Here is a 19,779-nt window from a genome sequence, read left to right as displayed (position 1 = left end):
ATTCCCTAAAATATATAAATCAGGGCATATACTACTTATAATAAGTAAATATCTTTTTAAAAAATTTTTAATGTTTATTTTTAAGAGAGAGAGAGAGAGAGAGAGAAAGAAAGACAAACAGAGTGTGAGCGAGGTAGGGGTAGAGAGAGAGAGGGAGACACAGAATCCGAAGCAGGCTCCAGGCTCTGAACTGTCAGCACAGAGCCCAATGTGGGGCTCAAATACATGAAGGAGAGATCATGACCTGAGCTGAAGTCAGATGCTTAACCAACTGAGCCACCAAAGTAAATAACTTTTAAAAATAAATTCAATTTGGATCATAATATAAGGCACACCCAGGTCAGTGCTCCATTCATACATAAGAAAAAATCCCCTCCCTTCCTCCCTCCTATCTTCAGAAGCCACTTTATTGCATCTGCATTTTTCACCCTCATTTGTCTTCACGTTTTTATTTTCCATGTATATACCCCTAAGCAATATTATAATATTTTTCTACGTTTTTTAAAACTTTATTTAAATGGCACCACACTATATATATGGCTTATTTTGACTCTAAGTCATAAATGCCACTTTAAATATCACAACACAAAAATTTAAAAGCATTTGCTCCACATAAGTGTAGAAAGCACTTTATTCATTTGCAAACAAGAAGACAAGTGCAGAGAAAAATTAACAAACATCCATGAACCCGTCGCTCTGATTTAACAAATGTGAATAATACATGTCACATTTCCTTTTTTAAGGAAATAAAACTGGGGAGACTACTGAAGTCCCAACTGCAGTCCCCAGTCCTGTCCCCCTTTGTCCCCAGGAGATAACCACTATCCTGAAGTGGGTATGAAATCCCTCCCATCTGTTTTTGCACCTTTACATGCATTCATGTACACAAAACAATATGCAATACTGTGTTGTGTTATAACGGTACACAAAAGGCCACACACGACTTCTCTTTCCACATCTTGCTTTTCTCACTCAAAAGTGTATTTTCACCCAGCTGCACTTTTCAGTTTTTCTGATCACGCAGTGACATACGTGCAGTGGAGAAACCCGAGAGCCCAAGACCCACAGCGTCCTCACCCAGGGAAGCCCGGTGGCCAGCACACTTCTGGCTTCGAGGGGGCACTGGGGATGCCACGTCCTTTTGTGCAAGCCCCTCGCCGCCTGGCAGAGGGCAAAGAGCTCCAGCGGGCACTTATTAACAACAGTGAATAAGGGAGCTTGGGAGGCTCAGTGGGTTAAACGTCCAACTTCCGCTCAGGGTCGTGAGTCCAAGCCCCACAGCAGTCTCTGCACTCAGCACGTGCTTGGGATTCTCTCTCTCTTCCTCTCTCCCTGCCCCTCCCCCAGTTGTGCACATGTGTGTGCTCGCACTCTCTCTCTCAAAATAAATGAAAAATAAACTTAAAAAAAAAACACAATACTTAAAGAGTGAGGACTAGAACTCTGCTTAGACAGACTAGTGGCTTGTTCGACCTCAACACTAGAAGCAAACAGGGCACCTTGGAGAAATCCCACTGCATGTGCAGAGAAATGAACGCCACGGCGGAGACAAAACTTAGCAAAAGCCCTGGTCAACCTCTGACGTTCTCCTTAATAAAACCAACACCACAGGGTATATTGGCATAGCTGGTTTGCATAGTCGCAACAGTGCAAAACCCTTGATAGGAAAAATCAACAGGTGTTTTTTGAGCGTTGACAAAGGAGCAAAAGCAAATATGGGAACAGACCTATCTGATTTAAGGCCAAACATGTTGGCAGCTGATTCAGGTTCACACACTCATTTGATGGAAGTCTTCCAGAACTGGGTTCTATGCTGTCTCAGTTATAATTTAGTATCTTCTAGCCACTTAACTTTATCAGTCACACATTTCCAAGCTAAGAATAGGTTGTAATACACTGTACGTGCCCAGACAGGCTGGGACCATAACGCTGAGCTCACTATCAGATTCATAAATGTTACAGAAAATCACCAAATGACAGAGGTTTTTAGTTGAAAATCTGCAAGCTCCTAAGTCATTTAAATGATTAGACACTTTTCTCAACTACGTTAAATGTAAAGAGTACGCCTTAATTTTAACAATAAACACATTTGCTTAAAAAGAGGGAGAAGGCCTTCCCAGAAGGACTGGAAATAAGATTGTGGGAAACCAGCGGGGCTGTGGCTCACGCTGGGCTCTCCCACTCCGGGTCTTATCTACATCTTCTCACTGGAAGCGTCCGTACCCCTGGTCTGGATGAGGTACTTCGACAGGTGTCCTACGCTTGGCAGAGACTGACCGAGGGAAAAAGTAACAGAAAAAGCACTGGACTCAGAGTCAAGAAATCTGCAGCCATGCTGTGTGATTTGGGGCAAGTCACTTTCCCTCTGTGGCCTCAGTTTCCTTACCTGCAGTGTGGCCTTAGACATTCCATAATTTCATGACATTCAGATGCTCATGGGGCCAGCAATTCGCTACTTCCAAAAGCACGAGATAGAAAAGCCCACCTTCAGTGGCCCCCACACCATCTAGTCTTACCTATCAGTCATGGCGGGTGTGAGTGACAAAGCAAGAGATATATCCACTGAGAGGAGTCGAAGCTAGTTGAGTACTAATTGAACTTTAAACTTAATCCTCAGCTTCAGCTTTAGAGGTCACTGAATCCAAAACTCTCTTTTCATAGATATGGAAACTGAGCATGGAGTATTTAAGTACTTTGTCCTAAAACTTGGCTTCTTCTCTAAGTGTATGACATCACACTCTTATCTGACCACCTAGGTCAGAAACCTGGGAGTGACATCTCCTTCTCCCTCACTCCCTAAACCAATGGTTTACCGATATTCTGATATTCTCAAACTTGACCTCTACGTGCCATTGCCCTCGTCCAAGCCACCATCACCTCTCCTTCTACTGACTGCAGTGGCCACCCAACTATACTCATCCTGATCCCCAGTGGGGGGCAGGGATGGGTGGCGGCTGCAGTGTTGGAAACTTGTATGTGGGAAAGGTGTTTGTTCCAATAAATGGTGGGTCTTTGTGGCATTTAGTGGTCAAGGGCAGGGATGTTAAACATCCCACAGTCCAGTACAGCCTACATTTAACCCACCCAAGACACCAACTGTGTCTCACCCTTCCCTAACTGTTGAAAATGCTGGTCCAAGCCATTTTCCTCAAGGCAGCCAGAATACTTTTATAAATGCGAATCTGATCATGTCACAGCCCCCACCCACCTTCTAACGGCATCCCGCTGCTCTTGGGATATATATCAAAGTCCTTAACCAGACTGAGAGAGTTTGGATTTCATGCTAATTACAAATGAGACAGTGGGACGAGACAGGCAGGAATACCAGTGAGAAAGCTATCGCAGACCAGAGGCCTCGTCTGATCCGCGGCAGCAGAGGAGGAAGATGCAGGGTCTGTTGTGAGGAGCCCGCAGGACTGGCTGATGAAATGAAAGCGGCAGGCAGGGAAAGAGAAGGAGCAAACGTTAGGATTTCGGGTCCAAGGAACTTGGTGAGTGGCAGGACCACTAAATGAGACGGAATGAATGGCCTTGCAGGACAGGGCAGATGTGGAAACCAAGAGTTCTGTGCAGAAGCGTTCAGCGTGACATACCTATCAGACAGCCAAGCGGAGATGCGTTAATTGTTCAAGACCCACACAGCAAAAGCTCCCGATGCTGGAACTCAGGTTTCTTTCAATTTGACTCAGGGCTCTTATCCCAGCGGTTCTCAAAATGCAGCCCCCAGATTAGTAGCAGCAGTATCACTTGGGAACTTCCGAGAAGCTCCACTTCTCAGGCCCCACCTCAGACCTACTGAATCAGAAACCCTGGATATGGGACGGCAATCTGTGTTTTGACAAGCCCTCCAGGTGACTGAAAAATTAGGGCTGCTGCTCACAATCATACTCCGTGGCGATAAGGAACACCTGATAGCCACAGCTGCCCGGTTAGGCTTCTTGGTGTCTCTGTAAATCTCCTGCCTGATTAGCAACAGGGGGTGTTTTGTTTGGGGTTTTCTTCTTTACCCAGGACTCACTGGGGGCTCCAGACATACCTCTGATCAAAGTTTTTGAATTCCAGTTTCAGTGTTTGTTTATTTTTGAGACAGAGTGCGAGCAAAGGAAGGTCAGAGAGAGAGACACACACAGAATCTGAAGCAGGCTCCAGTCTCTGAGCTGGCAGCACAGAGCCCGATGCGGGGCTCGAACTCACAGACCGCGAGATCATGACCTGGGCCGACATCGGATGCTTAACCGACTGACCCACCCAGGTGCCTCGATTTGAATTCCAGCTTCAGAAACGAGAGCGAGGGGGAGAAGCGAATTAAAAAGGAGCTACTACAATCACAACTATCATGTTCATAGTAGCTAATGTTCTTTAAATGGTCCTTCCTATGCAGTTTCTATGCATTTATCTCATTAATCCTCCTAACAGCCTTATGGGATAGGTACTCTGCTCCCATTTTACAGATAAGGAAATTGAAGCACAGAGAGCTTATGTAATTTGCCCAGGGTCACAAAGCTAGAAAGTGGAAAAGCTGGGGTTTGAAACTAGGCAGTCAGGTTCCAAACTGCATTTGTTTTTGCAATATAACTGACATAAAATATTGTGTAAGTTTAAAGTGTACAGTTTGTTAACCACCTTAGCATTAGCGGACACCCCTATCAAGTCACATAATTATCATTTCTTTTTTGTGGTGAGAACAATTAAGATCCAGTCTCTTAGCAACTTTGAAGTTATAATACAGTGTCGTTGACTATAATTACTATGCTGTACATGAGATCCCCAGAACTTATTTTCCTAGTTGCAAGTTTCCAGAGCCTAAACTGTTAACCACATGGTATAGAGTGTCTCCTATCTTTCTAGGCATCTAGAGAAGTACACGAGGCTCACAACTAACTGAGAGAACCTTAAAAGATGTTTAAGGAGCGCCTGGGTGGCTGAATCAGGCTGAGCATCCGACTCTTGATTTCAGCTCAGGTCATTATCCCAGGATCATGGGATCGAGCCTCAAGTCATGCTCTGCACTGAGTGTGAAGCCGACCTAAGGTTTACTCTCTCTCTCCCCCTCTGTCACTCTCTCCTGCTCAGGCACTCTCTCTCCCTCCCCACCAAAAAATAAAAAATAGGGGCATCTGGGTAGCTCAGTTGGCTAAGTATCCGACTCTTTGATTTTGGCTCAGGTCACGATCTCATGGTTCGCGAGTTCGAGTCCTGCATCAGGCTCTGTGCTGACAGTGGGTAGATTGCTTGAGGATTCTCTCTTTCTCTCCCTTTCTGCCCCTCCCCCACGTGTAATTTCTCTCTCAAAATAAATACAATAAACTTAAAAAATAAATAAAATAAATTTTAAAAGATGTTTAATTCCATCCAGTTACCATATAACCTAGCAATTCTATTACATAAACCCAAAAAAATGGAAAACACACATCCACACAAAAACCTGCACATGAACATTCATAACACTGTTTATAAGAGCCAAAAAGTGGAAACAACCCAAATGCCATGAACTGATGAATGATACACAAAATGAGGTACAGTCAATGGAATATTATTTAGCCATAAAAGGGAACAAAATACTGACACATGCTGCAACATGCGTAAGCCTTGAAAACATTATGCTTGATAAGTCAATCACAAAAGGCCTCTTTTCACATTATTCCATGTATTTTTTTCAAGTGTTTGTTTATTTTGAGAGGGACAGAGGGTGAGCAGGGGAGGGGCAGAGAAGAGAGAGAGAATACCACGTGGCTCCAAGCTGCCAGCACAGAGCCGGACACAGGGCTCGAACTCACAAACTGTGAGATCATGACCTGAGCTGAAATCACGAGCTGGATGCTTAACCAACTGAGCCACCAGGCGCCCTTCACATTATGCCATTTATATGAAATGTTCAGAAAAGGTAAATCCGTAGAAACAGAAAGATCCGTGGTTGCCAGGAGCTGAGGTGAGGGGATGAATACAAGGTTTCTTTGGGGTGATAAAAATGTACTGAAATCCATGGTGATGGCTGCACAAAACCATCTATACTTTAAATGAATATACTAAATACCACTAAATTGTACACTTTAAAAGGATGCATTTTTATAGCATGTGAATTATATCTCAATAAAGCTATTTTTTTAAAGGATGTTATTTTTAAAAAGGATGTTTCATTCATTTTGAGCCCAGGCTAATTTACTAAATAAAATTTCTATTTGTTGTCATTAAGGTTGCTAGATCATGATCAAAGAAGCTGAAAGTAACTGCCATCACTTTGAATTTTTACCTTTCAGTTTGCAGAGAAAACTACTTTCACATCTAGGTCGCCATGGACTTAGAAAGTTGTTGATGTCATTTCTCCATCCAGGAGAGAGTTCTTCACTAACACTGAAAGAGTACAAATGCAAAAGTTCTATTCTTGGGAGAATGCCCTAGTCTTTTCCTAAAATCAAAGCCCTTTCTATCTAAAAAAAAAAAACAAAAAAAAAAAACTTTAATTTTCTCCCATAACCAGCAGCTGCTAGAGCTCCCCAGTGAAAGCACACAGCTCAACAATGGCTCCCTTCAACCAGCAAGGTACTAAAAACTGTTATGAACTGTGCCAACATTTTAATGCCTTAGATAAACAATAAACATAAATACCTGGTACTGGAGTAAGGATCTGAGAAACATTCTTTTAAATGTTTACTTGCTCTAATAACAGTAATCCTCATAACTAATATTTATTAAGCAACTATAATGTGCTAAATAAACACCGTCCTAGGTTTTTTCCAAAAAGGACATTTAATTTAGTCCTGATAGTAACCCTGGGGAAAGTATTTTTATCCTCACATCATGGATAAGGAAACTGAGGCCTAGAGAGATTGAGTAAATCATGTGTCATTGATCACACAGGTAAGAGAGTCCAAATAATAACTCAGGTCTTTCTTAATTCAAATGTTCTCTCCTCAGGGCGCCTGGGTGGCTCCGTCGGTTAGGCCTCCAGCTTCGGCTCAGGTCATGATCTCGCAGTTCGTGGGTTCAAGCCCCGTGTCCGGCTCTGTGCTGGCAGCTAGCTCAGAGCCTGGAGCCTGCTTCGGATTCTGTGTCTCCCTGTCTCTCTGACCCTCCCCTGCTCACTCTGTCTCTCTGTCTCTCTCTCTCTCAAAAATAAAACACTAGAAGAAAAAAAATTTTCAAAGATTCTCTCTATTCCTCTTCAAAATGAAAAAGGAAGCCAGAAACTTGAAGAAATGGGAAAATCTCCTCTTACTTACAGAGCACAAAAGCAGTGCTCTGAAAAAAGCTGACTGCTCTTATAGTCCAAAAGAGGAAATATGGAAAACAAAAAAATTGTTCATAACAATCAGCAATCGGCAGGCATAAAAGACCATGCCATACCCCACATCTCAAATACTGCTTCCTGATTTAACAGTTTTCCCACTGATTCTATTACCTGAGGATGTCAAAATTTAATGATCTCACCATGGAAAACCCCAGAAAACAGCAATTGTGACACTGGAGAGCTCACCAGACCAGGAAGGAAAACGAATCAGTTGGCAGGAAGTGGTGCCTATCTAAAAACTTAGAAGTCTTTAGCATTAATATTAACATTGTAATTCCACAGCACTTTAATCTGAAGCTTTTTCTGCATTCTCTTGCATTATTCTAATGCTATATTACTAAGAGCTGATTCTCCATATGTCAAATAGAATCCTAAATAAAATAAGACTGCTACATAGCCACCACTGACCCTAATTTCTGTCTTGCTATTAAAAAAAAAAAAGCCCACATATAGACACAAATTCAAAAGACTGTCCCTGAAGGAAAAGACCTTTATCAATTAAGAAAAGTAGCATGTGGGACACAAGCAAACATGTATTTCATCACCCAGTAGTCTATGGCTGGCGGAAATCTTAAATGCCCAACTGAAATAAACATTCCGTATACTTCTCAGGGCTCTGGCAAAAACAAATTGAAACTATAAGCCAACAGCAGATTGATGAATGTACCAAATGCTAAACTCTCAACATACATCAAAAAAGGGGAGGGGAGTCGAGTAGCTTACAAGGTCTCCTCTCCAACTAAACTACTGAAGAATGAAGAGTCTCATGCATTTGCACAAGAACATTACAACGCAGGGGGAAGAGGTCACGTGGTGTTAAATCCATAGAAATTGCTAAAGAAATAACCTCGATTCTCGAGTCACTCTGTAATAATTCCTATTGGGAAGTGGTCAACTGAAGATAGAGCAAGGTCGAGCCTGAGAATTTTCCTCACTTTTCCTGCCCCCAGGATACGATTCCAAGCTCCCACCAGAACCTCTTTTGAGAGTCCAAGATTCGGACGTAGAGATCTGGGGAAGCATGGGAAGGGGCCATCCCTTAGGCAAGCAACCACCTGTACACAGTGAAGACCACCCCTCTCCCCCCAAGAAGGAGTTCTATTTAAAGTGAGAAAGAGCTTCGGTGATGACCCTCCAAATCCAGGACCGACACTGGCTACTCACCCAACTCCACTATCCCTTACGCCCAGACGCCGGCCACCTCTCGGCTGAGGGAACCGGCTGCAGCGCCCTCCGCCCCCAGACCCGGGTGTGCTCCCACACCCAGCCATTCCCAAAGCTCGCTGCCCGCTCCCTTTGCCCGGCAGCTGCCCCGCCGCCACCAGGCAGTCCCAACTCCCCCAGCCCAGGCTCCCCAAACCAGCCTTTCGAGGTCGGCGGCGCCCCAGGGCTGCGGGATTAAGGGCTTAGGATCTGTAAGGGTTTGGTCCAATCTCTTCCTCTCGGCGTCCTGGGCTTACCTCCCCGGCAGCTTGGCGCTCCTCTTCCAAAACTGCTTGCTGTTCTCGGCGGCCATTGCTCTGGCCGGGGAAGGCCTTGTAGGCGGGCCAGGGGGGTGCCCGGGAAGATGCCCCCAGGACCCGGTAATCGGAGGGCCAACCCAGGCCGCTTCCCCGCCGCCGGTCACCCGCTCGCAGCTCTTGGAGGCGCCATCTTGCATGTGGGCACCCCCCCACCCAGCGCCGCTGCCATTGGTGGGCTGAGCAGGCCGTAGTCAGACAGACCAATAGGGAGCCGGAATCCTGCAGGCCACTGAAGCCGAAAGGTGACATCAGGCCCTGGGCACACAGGTGGACCGGGAAGGCGGAGCTTGGAAGAGCCGGGAGGCGGGGCTGAAAGTTCCTTAACCCTGGGAGTGGAAGAAGCAGGTAAAGAAAGGGACCTATGGGAAAGGAAGAAAGGGTACTCTTTTCTTTCGGGAGGCAATGAGGTTCCTGAGCCTAGTAGTTTTTGGAAAGAAAGAGCATATGTATTTATATACATAAATCTTTGACCTAAAAATAACGGCCCATGTGTTGGTTGCAACCCATTTTTAACATCTCCCAAAACAATGACACTCTGGTTATTATCTTTCCCACCCGTCCCTGTTTCGTTTGGAGTCTGATTTTTTTTTTTTTAATGTATGAAGGAAGAGCAATATGTATCCAATAGCGCAGGGTTAGTAACTGTTCACCACGTGAGTAACGGTTGGTTCATAGAGTCTCCATTCCTCTGGTACTTGATCACTAGTAAAGGATTTGCTCTGGAGGTAAAATTCAAATGATTTAATCCCTGTTTTAGTCATTAACTGCCACTTTCTGACTATGAGAAGCCAGATACCGACAGCATTTAGGACATGTTCTTATCTTATCCATCCAATTCAGACATTTCCTGCCAGGACATAGCATTATCTCCAAGGTGTGAATCATGAAGATTAAGGATATATCCGCCAAACATCTTGAATGTCCCTTATTAACCTATTATAAATCTAAAACCCTTGAATTTATTTTCAATCTACTTTTGACTCAATTGATTTAGTCTAGATTTGATACAGCGTTTTGAATCCTTTGAATGTCTTGGTGTTTTTTGTGCTTTTTGAGTTTCTGTGGTTGTATACTACAGTGGTCAGGGTGGGCAGGGAGAATGAGGGGGTGAGCAGAGAGCACACCCTAGTCCAAAGTAATTTTTGTCCCCAAAAGAACTGTTGAGGTGGGCTGCTTGCCCTCCATCGCCACTTCTGTTTACTATTAGGACACATCCTCCCACATATTGGAGAACATTTAAGGACCCCATGTCTAAAAATGTACATATGCCCTCCAATGGCCTTTTTCTATGTAGACATACCCCCATTTTCACGCTTCTTTTGTAAAGTTTGCAGCCATGATACTGTATGAAAGGGGCTATTTTTACTTTCTATGAATTTTTAAAGCTTTCATAGACTTTCATCATCTCAGGTCGTCACCTTTATGGGCATTTAATCCAACAAACAAAAGCCCCTCTAGCCTTTTAGTCATTTCAACTGCCTTTCTTTGGCTCTTCTTTTTCTTCTAATGCAGTGACCAGCACTGCATACTGGGATCCAGGAGGAGTTTCCTGAGGTTTTTGTTGAAGCTGATGCTTTGTCTTTATTTTGGACAGTCAGAACTTTTGCTGGCATTTTGGAATTTACAAGAGCTGACGTCTTGAAGGAATAATGTACAGCAACTTCTAGATCCCTTTTATTGGTGGTAACTGGCAGTTCGGAATCGTGTCCCCCTATGTGAGCTGCCTTGTACTTGCCCATGTGGCAAGTCACTTGCCACTTTCCAGCCCACTCACGTAGCTTTAGAAATGTTCTAGAAGACGCTCCCTATTGACTTGACATTTTGCTGTGTGGAAAGCAGAGTGTAATTTATGCACCAAAAATATTTCTCAAAGTTTTCCTTTTTTTAAATCGCTTATGAGATGTTAAATAACACTGATTCCCAGGGGATGCTAACAATGTTCAATCCAGAGAAGCACTATTATTCCTACTCTTTGTTTTCTACATCTAGGCCAGTTTCTTATCCCAATTGAAAAAAAAAATCACTCTAGTCATCTGATGAAAACTTTTTAAATAGTTTTTTTAATGTTTATTTATTTTTTAAGTTTACTTATTTTCAGAGAGAGAGAGTGTGTGTGTGTGAGTGAGCATGAGTGGGGTAGGGGCAAAAAGAGAGGGAGAGAGAATTCCAAGCAGGCTCCCTGCTGTCAGCACAGAACCTGACGCAGGGCTGAAACTTATGAACCTCAAGATCATGACCTGCCCCGAGATGGAGAGTCAGACACTTAACCAACTGAGCCACTCAGGCACTCCAATGTTTATTTTTGAGAGAAGGGGAGAGGCGGAAAAAGGAGGGTTCTGTGCTGACAGCAGAGAGCCCGATGCGGGGCTTGAACTCACAAAGTGTGAGATCATGACCTGGGCCAAAGTTGGACGCTTAACTGACTAAGCCACCCAAGTGCCCCTTTAAATAGTCTTTGTTAAGGACTCAGCCGCCTCATCCCACATAGTCTCTATTAAGGACATTGAGATTGTTGGGCCCTTTCTCACTGCCACCACCATCATCACCAGAACCTAAACCAACCACATCTATACAGCAGCCTCCAATTGGACCTCCCTGCTTACACTGTTGCCCCTTTAGAGTCTATTCCCCAGAGAGCACCCAGAGAGAGCCTTCTAAAATGTCAGTCACACTCTGACCCTCCCTGCTCACGCTGTCTCTGTGTCTCTCAAAAATAAATAAAAAACATTTAAAAAAAGGGGGCGCCTGGGTGGCTCAGTCGGTTAAGTGTCCAGCTTCGGCTCAGGTCATGATCTCACAGTTCATGGGTTCAAGCCCCGTGTTGGGCTCTGTGCTGACCGCTAGCTCAGAACCTGGAGTCTGCTTCAGATTCTGTATCTCTCTCTCTTTCTGACCCTCCCTGCTCACGCTGTCTCTCTCTGTCTCTCAAAAATAAATAAAAAAGATAAAAATAAAATGTCAGTCATGATCGACAATAGCCAAGTATGGAAATAGCCCAAATATATGTTGACTGATGGCAAATGGATAAAGAAGATGTTGTGTGTGTGTGTGTGTGTGTGTGTGTGTGTGTGTGTATACACACACACACTGGAATATTACTCAGCAATCAAAAAGAATGAAATCTTGCCGTTTAAAACAACATGGATGGCACTAGAGTATATTATGCTAATTGAAATATGTTGATCACAGAAAGACAAATATATGATTACACTCATATGTGGAATTTAAGAAACAAAATAGATAAGCATAGGAGAAGAGAAGCAAAAATAAGATAAAAACAGAGAGGGAGACAAACCATAAGAGACTCTTAAATACAGAGAATAAACTGAGGGTTGCTGGTGGGGTGTTGGGTGGGGGGATGGGCTAAATGGACAATGGGCATTAAGGAGGGCACTTGTTGGGATGAGTACTGGGTGTCATGTTTAAGTGACAAGTCACTAAATTCTATTCCTGAAATCATTACTACACTATATGTTAACTAACTTAGATTTAAATTTAAAAATGATAAAGATGTATATTTCAGGGGAAGAAAAATAAAATAAAAGTCAGTCACATTAGGTCACTCCTCTGCTCAATACATTACAATGTCTCTATCACACTTGGCATAAAATCCAAGCTCCTTAAAGACCCTACGTGATTTGGTTCCACTTTCTTGCTTAATCTGCTCCAACCACACTTATCGGCAGTTTCCCCGTTCCTTGAATACTCCAAGCGTGTTCCTAACTCTAGGCCTTTGTATTAGCCGTTTCCTCAGCTTGGAATTCTCTCCCCACAAATATCTGCATGGCTTGCTCCCTCGATTTACTTAGGTATATGAGGTGTCTTCACATTGGGGATGCTATTTGTGACCACTCATTGTAATTAGCAGCCTCCACCTGTCTGTTTTTCTTTAAAACACTATCACTACCTGGCATATTATGCACTTGTTTCTTGTCCATCTCCATCCCCTAGAATGTAAGCTCCACTGGGGCAGCGATTTTGTCTGTTTTGTTTTCTGCTATTCTCACCTGGAATAGCACTTGGCACACAGTAGGTGCTTACTATTGACTAAGCAAGAGAATGAAAATTACAAACTGTTCTTGTCCTTTGGCCGTATGTTGTCCATAAACGTTTTTTGTTGGAAAACATGATAGAAGCCATGTTTTACAACACCTAGTAGGATGTGTTCACTTTACCAAAGACTCTATAAGCTTTCCTATTCTCTTATTTGAAGAACAGTCTTCCTATCTTGGGAAAGATTATCCTCTTCAAAGTCTTTTGCAGCTTCAGAGAAATGAACCTGTACCTAAAATGATGAGGGTTGGAGGCCACCCACCTAGCCAGGAGATCAATTGCAGGAGACCCCTGCCCATCAAAGGGTGATAGCCGTGAGAGCCAAATCACTTTCACACCAAAGGTTGCCCAATAGAAGTGAAAATCAGAGGCGCCTGGGTGGCTCAGTCAATTAAGTGTCTGACTTCGGCTCAGGTCATGATCTCTTGGTTTATAGGCTCAAGCCCCGCATCAGAGCATCAGGCTCTTTGCTGACAGCTTGGAGCCTGGAGCCTGCTTCAGATTCTGTGTATCTCTCTCTCTCTGCCCCTCCCCCACTCGTGCTCTGTCTCTCTCTGTTTCAAAAATAAACATTAAAAAAATTTTTTTTAAATAGAGAAGTGAAAATTATTGGTCTAAGTTTCCCAAGACATCTCTGGAGCACATTTGATGGAGGCTCTTAGTGGCAGGCACTTGCTGGCTCACTAGACCAGTCTTCTCATTCTTTAATGTACGTGTGAGTCACTTAGAGATCATGTTAAAAATCTAGATTCTGATTTGGCATGTCTGGGCTTGAGCCCACAGTCTGCATTTCTGATAAGCCCCCAGGTGACACTGATGCTGCTTATCTGGGGACCTCACTTCGTAGATCTGTTTCAAACACCATATGGCCTTTGACCCTTGAGTTTATCTCAATGATTTGATTATTTTTAAAATTTTTTTTAAAGTAATCTCTACACACAATGTGGGGCTCAAACTCACAGCACCGAGATCAAGAATTACATGCTCTACTGACTGAGCCAGCCAGGTGCCCCAGGTTTGGTTATCTTAAAAGTGTAAATAGAAGACTCTCCATGTAATCTGCAGGGTTTAAAGTTTTCCCTCCTTAAAGCATCTTCATTCAAAGGAGAGTAAAACAACTCAGTAGGGAGGCAAAGTGGAGTTAAGGGAATAAAGCCATGTGTGGGTTGCTTACGGATTCAAAAGAGGTGGGCGTGTCCCAATCCTTAGAAAAAGTTCTGTGAAGAGATAAACCCTGAGTAGAAACACCGCCTGGGGGACGGAAGGGGGGGCGAGGTAGAGACTTGAAGAATAGTAAAACTGGGGAATCTCGAGGAAAAAGCCTTTGGACTTAGTTATGAGGAGATCACTGGCGTACTTTACCCTCAGATAAAGAGTGGAGGGACCCCATGAGGAGAGGGAGGGTTAAGACAGGAGAGCAAGAAGCAGCCTTCACAACCCACCACACAATGCTGTTGGGTTACCAAAGGGACGGTAGGGTCAATCTGGGATCTAAAGGCACCAGAGCTTTCTCGATATCTAAACAACCTCTAGAAAGCGAAATGAGAAATTAGTTATATTAGAGAGGACAAAGTGATAAGCAAAAAGACTGAAGGAGCAAGAGGTTCTTGGAGTAAAAGAGAGGAAGAAGGGTCACAGGGGTGCCTGGGTGGCTCAGTAGGTTAATTGTCTGACTCTTGGTTTTAGCTCAGGTCATGATCTCACAGTTTATGAGTTCGAGCCCTACGTTGGGGTCTGAGCTGATCGTGTGGAGCCTTCTCGGTATTCTCTGTCTCTCTCTCTCTGCCCCTCCGCCACTCACTCTTTATCTCTCTCTCTCAGAACAAAAAATAAATAAATAAAATCTTTTTTTGTTTTTGTTTGTTTTGTTTTTTCTAAGAAAAATTTACATTTATTTATTTTTGAAAGACAGAGAGAGAGAGAGAGAGAGATAGTGCACCAGTGAGGGAGGGGCGGAGAGAGAAGGAGACACAGAATCCAAAGCAGGCTCCAGGCTCTGAGCTGTCAGCACAGAGCCCAACTCGGGGCCCGAAGCCACGAACCGTGAGATCATGACCTGAGCCAAAGTCGGATGCTTAACCGACTGAGCCACCCAGACACCCCTATAAATAAAACCTTTTAAAAATTAAAACAAAAGGGGTGCCTGGGTGGCTCAGTCGGTTGAGCGTCCAGCTTCGGCTCAGGTCATGATCTCACGGTTGTGGGTTCGAGCCCCACATCATACTCTGTGCTGACAGCTAGCTCAGAGCCTGGAGCCTGCTTCAGATTCTGTGTCTCCCTCTCTCTCTGACCTTCTCCTGCTCGTGCTATCTCTCTCTGTCTCTCAAAAATAAATTTTAAAACATTAAAAAAATTAAAATTAAAATTAAAATTAAAATTAAAAAAAATTAAGAGTGATTACAGTTTGGAGAGTAGAAGGAAGGTTAAGAATTTCATTTCTAGGAATTCTAAGAAGGCCAAAAAGAGGGGGGGGAAGCGCTCTGTACAAAGATGTTCTTTGCCTTGTAACCAATAACACATAGGGGGGAAATGAAAATAATATAAAAGTTTAAACATGAGATAGTAGTTATACAAATTATGGTATGTGGTTTGTAAACCTGAGAGGTGTTATATCATTAAGTTGGGCAAATTTGAATGCTGCATAACACATCGAAAAGGTTTATGATATGATGTACAACCAAGGAAAAAGCAGAATGCAAAAATGTCTTTGCCTGATTTAAATAAAAACAGATGGGTTCAGGGGCACCTGGGTGGCTCAGTTGGTTAAGCGTCCGGCCTTAGCTCAGGTCATGATCTCGCGTTCCATGAGTTCAAGCCCCACATTGGGCTCTGTGCTGACAGCTCAGAGCCTGGAGCTGCTTCATATTCTGTGTCTCCCTCTCTCTCTGCCCCTCACCAACCCATGCTCTGTCTCTCTCCATCTCTCAAAAATGAGTAAACGTTAAAAAAAATTGTTTTAAATAGATGGGTTTTGTCAAAGACTGAAGAAAACAGGAAAATTAAGGAAATATTGTTAAGTGGTGGAATTATATATCTTTTTATTTCAAGACTTTTTTCCTTTTGCTATCTTGAAATATATGTCAGATATTTAACCAGGGGTAGGTAAACTTGTTCTATAAAGGACCAGACTATAAATATTTTCCACTTTCCCAGCCATAGAGTGTCAGTTGAAACTGCTCAACTCTGCCCTGCAGCATGAAAGCAGCCACAGACAATATGAAAATAAACTAGTATAGCTGTGTTCCCACAAAACTTTATTTTTGGATGCAAAAATGTGAATGTTATGTAATTTTCACATCATAAAATATTAGTCTTTCCAACTATTAGTTTTTTCCAACTATTTAAAGATGTAAAAACTAAATAATAATAAGTATATAATAATAACAATAATAACAATAACAACAACAATAATAATAGTAGTAGTAGTAGTAGTAGAATAGGTAGAAACCATTCCTAGCTCACAGGCCCTACAAAAAAAAAGCATGCCAGATTTGGTTCCTCGGAGGGTAGTATGCCAACCCCTGCAATAAAGAATAAAGAACATATAAGAACAAGGTTAAGAAACAAAAAAATTTACAATAAAACTAAAGTCCCCTTTTCACCCCTCCTTGATCCTGTTTCTCTCCCCTTCTCCGGTGGAAACCTCAATCCTGAGTTATGTGTTCAGCTTTCTACACATGTTGCAAACTTTTACTGTATATGTGAATATCCATAATCATGTTTTTCACATTTTGAAACGTTAGAAATAACACCACACTGTATATAAGCTTTAGCCTCTGGCTTTTTTCATTCAGTATTCTGCTGATAAAGGGAATTCTAGTTTATTCATATTAGCTGGAATATTGTGTTCCACTCTGTGAATATTCCTCAGTTGTTGTCTCCAATTTTTGTTTAATTTTGAACAGTGTTCGTTGAACATTCCCTTTCCTCTTCACTTCAGGTACAACCACTGTGCGGGGCTTTGGATTGCCCTCTGGTGTTTCTTTATACTTTTCTACCAATGTTTGTAACCTTAATTAATGTATCGTTTCTAGTGATGATATTGTATTGTATCTGTTCTTCTGTTGTTTGCTGCTTTAAAAAAAGTTTTTAACGTTTACTCATTTTTGAAAGACATAGAGGGACAGAGCGTGAGCAGGGGAGGGGCAGAGAGAGGGGGAGACACAGAATCCAAAGCAGGCTCCACGCTCTGAGCTGTCAGCACAGAGTTGGATGCTCACGGCTCATGACCTGAGCTGAAGTCAGACGAACTGAGCCACCCAGGCGCCCCTGTTGCTTGCTGCTTTTAGACAACAGTAGGGTTTTGAGATTTAGCTTTAGTTCACCTTGATGAGTGTAGCTATAGGTTGCTCATTTTCACTGCTGTATAATATTCTATTTTATAAATAACACAGTTTATCTGTGTGACTACTGATTAGCACTCAATTACTTCACATTTTGTGCTGCTGGGAGCTCTGCTGCTGTGAATACTCTTATCCATGTCTCCGGGATAAGTGGGCAAAGGGAAGGGTTTCTCTTGGCCGTCAGTGTAGGAGGGCATTGATGGTCTGGAGTGCATGCATATGGTAAACTTTGCAAAATAGTATTCAGTTCTGTTTCTTTTTTAAAATGTTTATTTATTTCTGAGAAAACACAAGCAGAGGAGGGGCATAGAGTGAGAGAGGGACAGGGATCTGAAGCAGGCTCTGTACTAACAGCAGTGAACCCAAAGTAGGGCTCAAACTTAGGAACTGTGAGATCATGACCTGAGCCAAAGTCAGACTCTCAACTAACTGAGCCCTCCACGTGCCCCACAATTATGTTTCAGAGTGATTGTGCTACTTTATACTTCTACCTACATGGGATGAGAGTTCCATTTTCATTGCCTATCATGTGGTTTCAACAGTAAATCAAGATTGAAGAGAGAAAGATGGTTCAAGGCCAGATCCATCAAAATTGGGTGAACGGGAAGCAGAAAAATAGAAATCTTCGTATCTGTTCAGTCACATACAAGTCTTTCCTTCTTTTTTCTTGGCACTCTCATGTTGAAATTTATACTGAAAGCAAATGTTTTGCTGTTTGAAATTATGGGGATATCCTGAAAAGAACCCATGGAGATGGGAGTTATTGAGCTTGTGATCAATAATAGGAGTGGACCACCTTTGTTTGAACTATTAAAAATCCTAGGAAAAAAATCTCCCACAATTTTGTCCATGGAGTCCTTCCTTTTTTCCTTCCTTTCTTTCCTCTTTCCTGTCTTCCTTTCTTAAATCTGTACATGATACCAACCCAAAATGTCCAAATAGGTATGTAGTAGATTGAATGGTGGCCTCCCAAAGGATATGTCCACATCCAAATTTCTGAAACCTGTGAATGTTACCTTATTTGGAAAAAGGGACTTTGTGGAAATAATAACATTAAGAATTTTGAGATGAGATTGTCCTGCTGTAGTTGGCTGGGTCTAAACCCAATGGCAATGTCCTTACAAGAGAGAAGACAGACAGAAGAGGAGGCGGTGTGACTATGGCGGGAGAGATTGTAGTGATGCAGTCAAGAGTCCAGGAATGCCTGGAGCCACCAGAACTCAGAAGAGGCAAGGAAGAATTCCTCCTGAAACCTTCAAAGGGAGCACGGCCCTGCCAACACTTTGATTTTGCTCTTCCAGCCTTCAGAACTGTGAGAGCACAAACCTGTTGTTTTATGCCACCAAATTGTAATTTGATGCAATAGTCCTAGGAAATGAACCCAGGATGTAATGAAAAAGTTGGTCTCCCTCTCATCCTTCACCCATAGCCACCAATTTATCCTTCCCAGCAGCAGCCCCTGCTGACAGTTCCTTCTGTTCCATCCTCCTATTACAGAATATCTCTGTAAGAGGGTCAGGGACATTCAAGGTCGCTTTACAAATAAGGAGTCTGAAGTTCAGAAGAAGCTTGCTCAAGGATCTCCAAATCAGTCACTGGCAAAGAGGAACAGGAACGCACATTTCCTATCTCTTGGTTTTATCCTCCTTTGATGTAAAAGAAGTTATCTAAGAGCAGATTTTGATGTTAGGATAGGGAGAGAGAAGAGGAGGAGATTGGGTGAATGAAGGAAGGGTAATGTCTTCAAGATGATAAAGGAGCATAAAAACTGCTATTATTTAACCTCAGGTTGGCCACAGTTTAACAGAGCCCTCCACCAGATCATCACCAGACTCTGTAGACAGAAATTAATCCTTCCATCTATATAACTTTTCTTTAGCATCTGCTGTATTCCAGGCACCAAACTATATAAAGAGCTGTGAAATACAACTCCTGCCCTTAACAACTGTATAATCTAGTATGAGAGTCAGGCTCATAAGCAAAGCCGTGTGATAAGTAATCAAAATAAGAAGTGTGCAATCCAAAGCAATCTACACATTCAATGCAATTCTCATCAAAATTACACCAACATTCTTCTCAAAGCTAGAACAAACTATCTTAAAATTCATATGGAACCACAAAAGACCCCGAATAGCCAAAGTAATATTGAAGAAGAAAAACAAAATGGGAGGCCTCACAATCCCAGACTTTAGCCTCTACTACAAAGCTATCATCATCAAGACAGTATGGTATCGGCACAAAAACAGACACATAGACCAATGGAATAGAATAGAGAACTCAGAACTGGGCCCACAGATGTACAGCCAATTAATTTTTGACAAAGCAGGAAAGAGTATGCGATGGAAAAAAAGACTGCCTCTTTAGCAGGTGGTGCTGGGAGAACTGGACAGCAACATGCAGAAGAATGAAACTAGACCACTTTCTTACACCATACACAAAAATAAACTCAAAATGGCTGAAGGACCTGAATGTGAGACAGGAAACCATCAAAACCCTCGAGGAGAAAGTAGGAAACAACCTCCTACACCTCAACCACAGCAATTTCCTACTCAACACATCCCCAAAGGCAAGG

The 19,779-nt window shown here is 42.8% G+C and overlaps 2 protein-coding genes across 2 annotated transcripts in view; one reads left to right on the top strand and one right to left on the bottom strand.

Annotated features, from left to right (window-relative positions):
- The window catches only part of TBC1D22B (TBC1 domain family member 22B), a 75,176-nt gene extending 66,234 nt beyond the window's left edge, over nucleotides 1-8,942 (bottom strand). The window contains exon 1 of the mRNA XM_029944246.1: nucleotides 8,749-8,942. Within this exon, the coding sequence (XP_029800106.1) occupies nucleotides 8,749-8,804 (56 nt within the window). The 5' untranslated portion in view covers nucleotides 8,805-8,942. The remainder of the gene's footprint in view (nucleotides 1-8,748) is intronic.
- Nucleotides 8,943-9,069: 127 nt separating this feature from the next.
- LOC115297043 (transmembrane protein 217-like) overlaps nucleotides 9,070-19,779 on the top strand; it is a 29,549-nt gene continuing 18,839 nt past the window's right edge. The window contains 1 exon segment of the mRNA XM_029945522.1: nucleotides 9,070-9,156. The gene's annotated coding sequence lies outside the window, so the exon portion shown is untranslated.

The sequence above is a fragment of the Suricata suricatta genome, chromosome 7, assembly GCF_006229205.1.
Source record: "Suricata suricatta isolate VVHF042 chromosome 7, meerkat_22Aug2017_6uvM2_HiC, whole genome shotgun sequence".
Taxonomy (NCBI): Eukaryota; Metazoa; Chordata; class Mammalia; order Carnivora; family Herpestidae; genus Suricata; species Suricata suricatta.
Note: the sequence above shows the minus strand (reverse complement) of the source record. Positions and strands in the feature narration are given on the sequence as shown.